The sequence below is a fragment of the Penicillium digitatum genome, chromosome 1 (assembly GCF_016767815.1).
Source record: "Penicillium digitatum chromosome 1, complete sequence".
In the NCBI taxonomy this organism is placed as follows: Eukaryota; Fungi; Ascomycota; class Eurotiomycetes; order Eurotiales; family Aspergillaceae; genus Penicillium; species Penicillium digitatum.
In genome coordinates this window covers 7,631,866-7,644,306 of record NC_089384.1, presented here as the reverse complement: position 1 = coordinate 7,644,306, position 12,441 = coordinate 7,631,866, and the positions used below count along the sequence as shown (strand labels likewise).

At 48.4% G+C, this 12,441-nt stretch overlaps 3 protein-coding genes across 3 annotated transcripts; 2 read left to right on the top strand and 1 right to left on the bottom strand.

Annotated features, from left to right (window-relative positions):
- Nucleotides 1-24: 24 nt before the first annotated feature.
- On the top strand, nucleotides 25-4,173 carry Pdw03_4976 (reverse transcriptase; the record flags this gene model as incomplete). The annotated part of the gene is made up of 2 exons (XM_066100900.1): nucleotides 25-1,507; nucleotides 2,024-4,173. The coding sequence occupies 2 exons, from the start codon at nucleotides 25-27 to the stop codon at nucleotides 4,171-4,173; spliced, it is 3,633 nt and encodes a 1,210-aa protein (XP_065956300.1).
- Nucleotides 4,174-6,071: 1,898 nt separating this feature from the next.
- Pdw03_4975 (Acyl-CoA thioesterase II) lies at nucleotides 6,072-7,354 on the top strand (the record flags this gene model as incomplete). Its single annotated transcript, XM_014683259.1, has 4 exons — nucleotides 6,072-6,173; nucleotides 6,240-6,669; nucleotides 6,734-7,257; nucleotides 7,310-7,354. 4 exons carry the CDS (start codon nucleotides 6,072-6,074, stop codon nucleotides 7,352-7,354), a joined length of 1,101 nt encoding a protein of 366 aa, XP_014538745.1.
- A 349-nt stretch (nucleotides 7,355-7,703) lies between these two features.
- Nucleotides 7,704-8,542, bottom strand: Pdw03_4974 (Hsp70 family protein; the record flags this gene model as incomplete). Its single annotated transcript, XM_014683260.2, has 3 exons — nucleotides 7,704-8,118; nucleotides 8,192-8,314; nucleotides 8,370-8,542. The coding sequence occupies 3 exons, from the start codon at nucleotides 8,540-8,542 to the stop codon at nucleotides 7,704-7,706; spliced, it is 711 nt and encodes a 236-aa protein (XP_014538746.2).
- Between the last annotated feature and the right edge of the window lie 3,899 nt (nucleotides 8,543-12,441).

Here is a 12,441-nt window from a genome sequence, read left to right as displayed (position 1 = left end):
AATGCACACAACGCCCATCCAGTCATGGCCTCATTTCTGTCAGACAAAGCAGTCCAGAAAGCGGATGTGATTGCGGTTCAGGAACCCTGGATCAACTCTCAATCAACAACAACCCACTACCCAAACAAGGCCACCCACCAACTAGTCTTCCCGAAGGAGTTGGAAGGTGAACGAGCCAGGGTCTGTCTGTTCGTGTCGAAACGGATCGATCCAGGTTCCTGGTCATGCAAGACGGTGTCGAAAGGATACCAGCTGCTGAAACTGCGGAGGAACCATCTAGATGGGTGGACAGACCTCTTTATGCATAACATATATAACAACGACGATGGTGAAACGGTGGAAAAGCTCAATAGAGAGCTTGCCCAGAGACCATACGCAGAACATATCCTGATCGGGGACATGAACCTACACCACCCAACGTGGAGTGGAATAGGTTCCAAAGCGAAAGCGACCGCAGCAGCAGAGAGACTTTTAGATATCGCGGGGATTCATAATCTGTCACTGACGACAGAGACTGGATCACCGACATGGCGAAGAAACGAGCAGGCATCGGTCCTAGATCTCACCTTTGTCAGTAACACACTAGCAGAGAGGGTGGTTGAATGCCAGGTCGGTACCGATCATGGGTCGGATCACTACCCAGTAGTGACAACAATCGACATCGGTACCCCGCCATACGAACCACCAAAGAGGAGAAACTGGAAGGCCACAGACGACAAGAAGCTGATAGAATTCATCGAGCGACAACTCACCAACACCACCACCAACACGAATAATACCACCACCACCAATACCACCACCAACCCCCAAAACCTCACAACAGCCGACGATGTGGAGGCTGAGTGCCAAGCATTCATCCAAATCATCAACGACGCAGTCGATATCTCTACACCATGGGCGATCCCTTCGCAGTGGGCAAATCCCAGCTTCACACCAGAGTGTCAGGAAGCAGTCAAAGAAGTTCGACAGCTCCGCCGTCGACACGAACGGACAGGGGACCCTTACGACAAAGAGCTATACAAAGCAGCACGAAACCGGAAGACCCGGCTGATCAAGATCGCGCTCCGTCGATACCACCGCCGTAAGGTACAGGAGGTTATCGAGGAGGGTCCTGGCGGTATGTGGAGGATGAGCAAATGGGCAAGAAATCGGCAGGGGGCATATGACCAGGGGGTCACGCCGTCAATCAAGATACCAGGGGGACTAGCCGAGACAGTCGAAGAGAAAGCAGCTGCTTTCCAGCAAGCTTTCTTCCCAGTACCGCCACCGGCAGATCTCTCTGACATCGATTCGAAGGTGATCAACCATGATCCGACGGAGATCAATCGAGGGCCAATCCGCTTCCCAGAGATCACACACCAAGAGATCAAACAGGCAGTCAAAGCATCGCCACCAGACAAAGCGCCAGGAGAGGACGGCCTTCCGAACTCCCTATGGCATAAGCTTATTGAGATACCGACAGTACTCGACACCATCTCTCGAATTTACAACGCGTGCATACGGCTTGGTACCAACCCAACACACTTCCAGAAATCGATTACAGTGGTACTACGTAAGGCTGGTAAGCGTGACTACCAGCTTGCGAAGTCATACCGGCCAGTTGCGCTTCTTAATACACTCGGCAAGTTCCTCGAGGCAGTGGTTGCCCGACGAATTAGCTACGCAGTGGAAACATACAAATTGCTTCCGGATACCCATTTCGGCGGGAGGAAGGGAATCTCAGTCGACCATGCTATCCAGTCGATCATCGGCCGGATACGAAGAGCTTGGGGGAAAGGCAAGATAGCAAGCATGCTACTACTTGATGTATCCGGAGCGTACGATAACGTTTCTCACGAAAGGTTACTCTACAACCTCCGCAAAAGGGGACTCGGTCAGCTCGCACCTTGGGTGAAAGCATTCCTTACATCCCGAAGTACTAGAATCCGTATACCAGAAGGGGTGTCAGAGAGTATCCCAACACCAACTGGTATCCCACAGGGGTCACCTCTCTCTCCAATCCTTTACCTAATCTACAATGCAGATCTGGTAGAGGGCTGTGAGGGTGTGAAGACAAGTGGATGGGTAGACGACGTTGCCTTCATTGTCATCGGGAAGGATGAGCATGAAACCATCTCAAAGCTGCAAAAGGCATGCCAATATGCCGACGCCTGGGCAGCTAGGCATGCCTCGGTGTTCGATCCTAAGAAGTATGCCCTTATCCACTTCGTTAACCCGGAATCTGGGGGGGAAGAGCACACACCACTAGTACTGCAGGGCACCACAGTACAGGCCACCACAACAGCGGAGCGGTACCTCGGGGTCTGGCTAGACCCAGGGTTAACTTTCCAGCACCACCGGCAGCAAATGCTTGCTAAGGCCGGCGTCAGTTTACAAGCACTAAGAGGACTGACTGGCTCCACATGGGGAGCATCTCTCTCCGCTATGCGTGCTATCTACCAAGCAGTGATGATCCCACAGATGCTCTTCGGAGCAGCTGCCTGGCACTCACCGCTGACCAGCACACTAAGAGAACGAAGCTACGTGAAACAATTTGCAAACATCCAGTCAAGGGCAGCCTGTTTAATGAGCGGTGCCTTCAAAACAACTGCTAGGGAGGCACTGGATATTGAACTGCATTTGCTACCTATGCAGCAGCAGCTTGACCGGCTAGTCCAGTTGGCTGCTATTCGTATACGTACAGGCCCGGCATACGCAGTGCCGAAAACAATGCTAGTGGAGAGAGGACACATGCAAAAGCAAAGGGGGGGGTATACACCGATGGAGGCCCAAACCTGGAAGAAGGGTGGCTGCCTCACTACACCCTTGGGGCCATTGGCGAGTACTTGGGAGAGCAGGAAGGCATACATCCAGGCACCATGGACCAAGCCACCAAGGGTATACATTGAGGAGAGAGAGCGAGCAATAAACACACACAAGCGAACCACCGAACAACTCTATGCACCAGCAAGGCTCTATACCGATGGGAGCGGGTATCAAGGCGGCATTGGGGCCGCAGTGTACCCGGCATACCCATACAGGCGGAATGAAGCCAGGCTGTGTAATATGGGGACCGACGACGACGCCACTGTGTACGCTGCCGAGCTACGTGCTATCGAGATGGCATTGGAAGTCATCAAAGAAAGGTTCAATGATGACAACGAATGGCGGGACTGTCTGGCTAAGAGTGGAGTGGTCATCTTTACAGATAACCAGGCGACGCTCAGAGCCATCCAAAACCCACGAATGCCATCTGGCCAGGTATATCTTGAAGGATGTCTCCGGCTGTTGGAATGGTGCAATGATAAAATCCAGGTGGAACTACGCTGGGTCCCCGCACATGAAGGCATTCCGGGGAATGAGGCTGCAGACATGTATGCAAAAGAAGCAGCTACCACCACCGAGACCAACATTCATGATACCAATGCCAATGCCAACACCAATGCCAACACCAATGACAACACCAATGTCAACACCAATGTCAACCACAACCGATCTATCCGGCTTGCCGCCGCAGCGAGCAAGAGTGTGAAGCGAGAATCGACGATCGCGTGGGAGAAGGCATGGACAAAGGGAGGATCAAAGAGGACAGCGAGGAGGACGAGGAGGATGATCGAGGTGCCAAGCAAGTCAAATTTGACTTATTGGAAGGGCCTGCGGAAAGCGACAACATCAGTTTTGATCCAACTCCGCACAGGTATCATCGGACTTGCTGAATATCTGTCCAAAATCAAGCGAAGCGACTCACCGCGCTGTCAATGTGACCTGGGAAACCAGAGTGTGAAGCATGTCTTGCTGGAGTGCCCGCTTCTGAAGGAACTGCGGTCGGAGATGGTGGAGGAATTGTTTATGGAGGGGGTGTCGACAACGCTTGGAGAACAAGCAATGTTGACAGAAGTGAAGGCAGCGCCGATCGTGGCGAAGTTCATGATCGCATCGGGACTCTTGGGACAGTTTCAGTCAGTGGACTCGGTCGCCATGGGTAAGGAGCAGGGGGAGGAGGATTCAAAACCGAAACCAACCCAAGACACTGCGAATGTTGGAGAAACAGGGAACACATCACAGTGGCCGGGCGCCAGGTCCGCCGAGGTCACCTCACACCAACGCACATGGAGAACAACGCACGCTGCCGATGAAGACGAAGAAGCATGGCGCCATGACCCGAACCTATTCGTGTTCGACCTGCCGGAGTGATGCAGCAAGTAGACCTGGCAGTCCTGGGGATACAGGGACTCGGTGACTCGGGGAGCTGGATGAAGAAGTGGAGGTAGAGAAGTGAAGAAGTGGAAGGTGCATTGCAGAGAAAGAAGGGGACACTCTGCGCCCGCGGGGACTACGGGAAACCATCTACACCGGGCAGATGGATTGACTTTCTTTACATTTCTTTTGTCTTGTTTGCATTACGCCGGCCGGTTTGTGGCCTTACTTTTCAGGTGGCAGGACCTCGAGAAATCGAGTCCTGCTCACAGGGTGGATCTGCATACTGGGAATGCACCACCATTTATCGTCGGGAGCGGGCTCTGGGACGCAACCCCCGCATAGCAGCATGTATGTAAAGCGAGCTAAATCGGGTCAATGAATTCATCATCATCATCATCATCATATATGATATGATACTTACCACTTAGTGGACATAGTTACCCAACAGCATTACATTCCAATGACATAGGTGATCCGGCACTCATCACTTTGGGAATCGTATCATATGAAAAAGTTGGTCAAATAGAAATTGCTTGTGCTACCGCCGGGATGTCAGATCGCAACTAAGAGACTATTTCTGCGGTTTGCTTAGATGAGTCTCTGAGGGATCACAGACCTCGGCTGCGGTTCTGCGTTCAACTTTCTCTTGTGAGCTCACTCGTAGGCTCACTCATCTTGCTCACTCATCTTGCTCACGGTGGATCCAACTTCTCACACGCTCATTATTTGACATTTTCGTTTGTTTTGCTTAATTTCCCGGATCCTGCATTTCTAGTACTGTCTTTTAAAGTTTGCTTTGCGCTTGCACAACCATCAGTATGCTAGATTCTCCATCCGAGGATATCTGGACCACCTCCCGACGGACCATACCCCCGGGCTAATGTGGCAGATGCCTCATGGCTATGGAAGGTGGTAGCAGCCTGCTTTACAGCTAGCTGGGTGAGTTTCATATCACCATGAGATGTGAGCATGACTTGGAAATTGGAGGTAGCTTACTATGGAATTGCTGTGGTTAGGTAGATGATGCTAGCTGTGGTAGTGGGTTTCCCTCACCATGAGCTGCGAATCCATGTTACTGGATCTACTGTTACTGCATTTGTGTTTGTCGGTTCTTCTTATGGTGTAGTAGCCCCCGACTGCTTTTGTTCAGCATCACTGAGGGCTGTTCCTCCCTCGTTCAATCTCTGTTTAATTTTCAGTGACATCCAGGCCTCTCCCATCGGCCATTGACTCATAATTGCAGCCCATATTTGACGATGAATCTGCTCGCGCACATGAAAATCGTGTTTCATGTCAACGGGAGAAGCCTATAGATGAATACCTTGCAAACTATAAATCTCTGCTTACCCACTGCTTTCTTGGTGTCTTACGCTCTCGCAGGGACCTTGATATCCCGATAATATGGACGTTACTGAGTGGAGAAAGGCACACCGCTACTCACCGAGGAAGAGATACAATTCTCCAATTGCTTGGTTTCTTGAGGGAACAAAACACCGGTGCACCATTGCTTGATCTTGTGCGAAACACTTCTCTCTTCGATTTACCTAAGGAGAGAGCGCAAAAGGGCTGGAGTCAGTTGACTCCTTGAAGTATATCATAGCGCAGCAAACATCGGATATGATAATTTAAAAAAAAGTGTACAACCTCGGGAGTAATTTAGTTTGAGATTAAATTGAATCATATATTATTTCCCGCTCGTTTAGCTGCACCAAATGCACAAGATGTACGGAGGACAATGTTGAAGACCCGTAGTGGAGAAATCCCCACTTGGACCTCGGCTGTTTTTTTGCAGGGGCCGACCGCATTTCAAACCTCCAGAGAAACCGTCATCCCTGATATTCAGTTGAGCATTTAACCCCTTTAACACTTATCTCTCCTGGATACAAACTACAATGTCAAAGCGCGTGACAATCTTCGATCCGCCAGCGCAGGATCATTCCAAGGCTCTGATCGAGAATGTACTCGATCTGACGCCAGTGGTGGACCTCGGCCGAGTATGACATTCCTCAATTCCTTGATCGCGAAATGGATCATATTCACAAATTACTCTTAATTTCTAGGATGTCTTTACCAATACTCGCCCGCTATGGCATCCCCCCGGAGCTCGAGGAATTTACGGCGGAGCCGCGATCGCGCAGTCCCTCTCAGCAGCCATGCTGACCGTCCCCGCCGACTACGTTGTTCACAGCATGCACTGCTACTTCGTGCTTGCCGGTGACTCCGAGATCCCAATTCTGTACCATGTCGAGCGGGTACGTGATGGGAGGAGCTTTGTGACCCGAACCGTGCAGGCGCGGCAACGGGGGCGGCCGATCTTCACCACTACACTGAGCTTCAGCCTGGCCGGCAGTGGTGGGAAGAAGACGCTTGACCACGCCATATCGATACCAGACATCCCATTGCCCGAAGAGGCTGAGCCGGGAAGTCTGAAGGCCCTCAGCAATGCGGGTAGTGGTCCGATTGAATCGAGAAAGGCGGGCATTTTGAACCGTACGTCCCTGACCGGAAGCTCCATGATGTGCAGGTTGTACTTATAGCCAACGGAATCAAATAGGCACATCTCCCAATCAAGAAGATAAGAAAGTCCGGCGATACGTTCGCGCCCGCGGCGCAATCTCCGAACATGGCGGTTACCAAGCACACCTGTCGGCGCTAGCCTACATTACCGACAGCTATTTCATCGGTACCATCTCACTCGTCCACGATATCCCTCGATTCTCTTCCCCGGCCGAACTCGAGAAACTTCTGAACGCACTGAAGAATCCATCCGATCTGGATGATGAGGATATCACGCGAGCTCTAAAGGAGTTGAAAGAAGAGGAGGCAGCAGAATTACATCGCCGTCTAGAGGGGGCTTTCAATAGGGCTACGACGGGCCAAAACGAGGCAGATTATAAAGAAATTGGCATGATGGTTAGCCTGGACCATTCAATTTACTTCCACAATCCCCGGGCCTTCCGTGCCGATGAGTGGATGCTGACGGAGACTGAGAGTCCGTGGGCTGGCGAAGGACGAGGCTTGGCAATTCAGAAGATTTGGTCTAAGGACGGGCTGCTCATTGCTACCTGCATTCAAGAGGTATAAATTTTCTTCTTGTTTGTTCTGGGATTTGATGCTAATTCGATTATAGGGTGTGGTGCGGTTAAAGCAAGACAAGCCACTGTCGAAGATTTAAAGAGCTTATACTATACCCCTAACTTGAAGAAATTATCTTTCTCCTATCGCTTTCCCTTCTGTTTGCATACCTTCACTTATATTATAGACTTGGGTTTGGTTCCTCCTGGACTTCCTGCGGTTTTACTATGTACTGAAGCTGGCCATTCTTAGCCATCCTCACCGCATGATAGCGTTATCAATTCAATAGAATCAGTTTAGAAGCCCTAGTACACGGGAAACGCAAGAGTAGGACACAGTTCAGGAAGAAAAAGAGAATACAACTTTTGCGTTGTTAACCAAAAACCCGACCCAATGTTGATCCCCCGGAGCCAAAATGCGAAAAGAAAACAAAATGATACACTGTCCACTCAACCCTCATTACTCCCATCTTTCTCGGTTGATTTCTTTTCCTGGCCAACCTGTTTCCGATAGTATTCCAAAACTTTAGCCCCCCAAACATCCCTCCCCTTATACTCACCCACATAATCAGGCCAACTCTTCATCTCCTTAGCGAGATTATCTAGCTCAGCCATGGGAAGCTCATCCAAAGGTGTGAGATACGTCTTGACACCGAACACGATCGCCCCTGTCCGCGGTAGACGACGGAAAGTCTGCCTCTCGCGACGGATCAGGATGTCTGATGGTAGTGGGCTGCTCAGCTCTTTCTCGCAGAGAGAGCCAGGCCGGTAGAGGGTTTCGGTCAGGTTTTCGTTTGGCCCCTTGACTTCGACGAAGTAATTTGATCGTTCCATTGGAGATTCGGGGGTTAAGCGGGCGAGGAATCTAAGGATGGTGGTTAGTTTGTTGTTTTCTCTTTGTTGGCTGTTCTGCTTCGTCTCATTTGAAGATCACTTACTTGCTAACGGAGTTGCCGACTTGTTGGTGCCATAGTGGCACAGGGCCATGCAGTTGAGAGATGGTCCAGCCAATTCTCTGGTTCACTGTCCACCCCGTTGGGAAGAGACTGGCACTAGCTGCCCTATGATGGTGTTAGGGTTGGCGAATATGGCTTCTATGCATGGATTTGGACATACAGGTAGAATTCCCCCTCCTTATTCATCATCAAAATACTAAGATCCTCCATCGTGAGACGGACAGCAGCCTCGAGTGCCTCGGTGAATCCCTCTTTGGGGTTGCGCCCGCTGACAGTGAAACTATCGCTGGTCATCCGATTTTCAACGATCTTTCGGTCGTCTTTGACTGACATTTCGAACATATTGGGGAACCTTTCACAGAGAAAATCTGAAACTTCTTCCAATGCTTCCTGGCACGGACCTATTGACTCGGGTAAACAGCGCAGGACCTGTTCCTTTTTTTCGTGAAGCAATTGGGTTCGGACCCGATGTTCATTCATATAGTTCTTGTCAATGGTAAGCCAATTCTGGGCGTCCAGTTTGCGAATGTCCATCATGATGCGATATCGCTCTCTGCCTCTGATGGGCTGTGCTGGGTATGGTGCCATACGCTTGACGTCGGATGGATTGGAGACATTTTTTGAACCACTTTTCCGTTTCAAACTGTGTGATAACAACTGTAAGAGTTCTTTTTGGTATCTAGCCGCAAAAAGAAAGACGAAGATTGGAATCGCAACTAGTGAGAAGGTGGTCATCCTTTTTCCATTCAAATGTTTCAAGTATAGGTCGTTCCGACTGTTTTTTTGGAATTGAAAGGCAATTAATCAAGAACGCTCAAGGACAAGAAACGATAAAAAAATGAAAGTGTTTGAAAAGGTGAAGATGATGAACTATGGCCTAGACTAGACGATATAAATATGATTTTTAAGATAGGCTATGAAGTCACCATCGGGAACAGGCAGCAAAGGAGAAGATCACCAGACGATAATTTCAAGTCAGATTCACTAGGCACAAAAAAAGAATAGCCCCAAGGTATGGCAGCTGCATTCCACATGCCTCATTCAGCGAAGTTGTGCCTACGGAACTGCTGTGATACGCCCAGGGATTCCCCGCAAAAAAAAAAGTCAGAGTTCACCGGGGAGAACTGTCAGCCACATGATGCCAGACAAATTTTTTTTTGGATTTTTTTTTGGATTTTTTTAGAAAAATTGAATTTCCAAAAGTTCCAGAGAAAGAACTGACATTCAGGGCTGTGCATAAATAATCAGCTCCGAGTCGATATAAGTGGAGATGGATTACAACCAAGCCCTGCTAACTGGCTGTTGATCTTACCAGTCGGAGCACTCCGTACTTGGAAGCCATCTGGGCCCATAGTTGCCGGGATCAATTCCGTAGGGTCTCCACGATCTAGACACAGACGGCTGGTTTTAGCTTCCTTTAACTGTCAAGCACGTTTATACCGTCCCATAAACCGCTATGGCTAGCTCACTAGGGGGGAACGATTCTTGCCTAAATAATTTACTAGATAGGCTTCGGATCATGTCGGCACAACAATGTCCAATACATGATTCAAACCGCGTAGGGCGCTTGCCAATTCCTGTTTGCGATCAAAGTCCGAAAGGACCGAATGTTTGATCTGGGGTCACGCAGGTCCAGCTTCAGCTATTAATCAATACCGGTATTGTTGACTGACATGTGAGATCTAATTGGCTCGGCGGATGAGCCGGGGACCGATCTAGTTCAGGTGCATATCACATCCGAGCTAGGTAGATGGGCACATGGAATGATTCTGACCTATCATAGTCATCCCTTTTGTGTGGGGATCTCAAGGGGCTTTTTCTGGCTTTTTTTTTTTCTTTTTCCTCCAACGGGTCCGGTCTCCTCACATCAGCCCCAATTCAAAGATACCAGGATGACTACAGGACCTTCATTTTGTTCGGCTTGAAGCTGGGCTTACGCTGTCATTGCATTGGTCACCCTCACACTTAGCCTCAAAATTCATTTAAAAAAAGAAACCAAAGCGTAAATTTTAAAAGTAAAAGTGGTCTCACTCTCGATCACCGGGCCACAAACCAAATACCCTTTTTAAAGAGGCTCCACAGACTACAGCTGGGGTTCCCGCTACAACCGCACATCCCCTTTTTCACGCAAAGCGCGTTTGCCGCTAATTCTTTTTTTTTCTTTTTCTTTTTTTTTAAAAAAAAAATCTCGGACCCGATGAACGACGTAAGTTCTTTCTATTTCTGGGTCTCAACTTTAATTCTTGATATTTTGGGATTGCCCTATTCCCTGCTTTTTTTGGTTTCTCCGTCATGGCTTCATTCCAGGCTGATGTGCCCCTGTTCATATTTCATAGATCACCATGACTAGCATCGGATCGATCTACTAAGCATAGTATTTCGCAACAGCTAATGATCTTTGCTTGTTTGCGCATTTCACTCATAGCTAGATGAGTCGGTAACGCTGTACGGAGCATATAGTGTTCTAGTGTTCCGTATGCCGTACTCCGCACAGAATCCTCTCCTTGCTATTTAATCAACATAATACATCCACACGGCCGAATCAATTCCTCCAGCTAGACTTTTTCCAAGGTTTTGATAGAGTCTGTACCTCAACTATATTCTTTATATCTTGAATTCGTGAAGTCTTCGTTCTAGATCTGGATCACAACATTTAAAGTGCAGACCAATGCAAGTCACTTGAGGCTTTGTGCAATCGCCCCGTCAGATCCGCAAAGTCGTTTTTTTCTAATTTTTTTTCTCTTTTTTTTTCTGTTACCTGTTTCTTACACACAGACGTTTAGATGACTTGCAGCTGTTCTCCCTCGTTGAGTTGTATATACCCAGGTGGATCTTCTGTCTACTCGGGGCCTTTGCTTGTTTTGCATCAGTAGCGCTCCAGCCGCTAGAAATTGCCCTGCACATATTTACGGAAACACGATCTTCAATAGGGGTTATGTGTCCTTGACAGGGACTTTGGTGGCACAGGATATTGTTAACTGGGCTACAATTTAACAGATCACATGGTGGTTATGTTTCAGCCGTATAGGGGTACATATTTTGCACATCTGGACTAAAGGGTCATTTTCTTTTTCTGTTGTCCAGCAAGTACGAAGTCTTCGATCAAGTTTTTATTCGATACAAGAGAAATCAACCGTGCCGTAGTACTTGAACAAGTATTCACAGCGCGTTTTCGAATAGTTGCGACCAGTGCCGGACTGTTCAATGTTGATTCCTTAGCAAAAAGGGATAAAATTTGCCATTTCCCCGGGCACACCTCAGAACGATACATGCTGCGATTTCTTCGGCAATTAGAGAATGTCAAATCGAAACTTGAAGAATTTCCGTCAAGCTTCCTTTTCAAGTGCATGGACAGCTATAGGCGCGAATCAACTAGATTTTTCTACGAGAGGTACTGTTTGTAGCGTTGGACTAGAGGATCGAATTCGCAGCGGTGTTCGGCTGAGCGCGTGCCGCAGATTCTGGATAGACGACGGAGATAACATTGACCTGCAAATTTCCGGAAGAGAGCCATTTCAGGTCAGATACTGAATCTGATCGCTTTGGGATCGTCAGGGTCTAGAGTAACTCCGACGTCATCCTCACTGGGTACAAAGTCTTGTATGCTCTTTAGTCGAGCAACAAATTCTAAAGAATTTTCCAGAGATATCAATGACCGTGCGAGCCGTAGGAGTGTCGCGTTTGCGACGATAAGCCAATATAAAGCCATGCCAAGCTCGGCAACATTGGTCGTATTCCGATGTAGAACGGTGAAAGCAATCAAGATCACTGCAAGATTCATAACAAGACAATCCGTAATTAGCTTCAGTCAGCACTATAGGGAGAGACGAATGTAGAGAGGCTTTTGAGACAAGTCTAATGACTTGATATTTTCGTTCACAGATTTTTCTTTCCAACCAAATGCTCGGATTGTAACAATGCCACTCGCCTGAAGACTTGTGTTAGAAGCAAGATCCTTATCAGGCTGTAGGAATACCACATACCGTGTCTAGGAATTTGGTGAACACCGATAACTATCCATTCAAGAGACGGCCAGTGAGGGTGTGTTGTGGAACTTTTTCGCATGGGTTGTGGTAGCTTATGACGTTGTGACTTTAGGGACTTCACGAGGCTAGAAAGGTTTGAAGCGAACAAGAAAGGGAAGAAATTCAAATTCATTACAACTAGACTAATACTAATTTCTAGGATCTTCCTGATAGAAGTTAATAAAAGCAATCTGAATATCAAGCAGC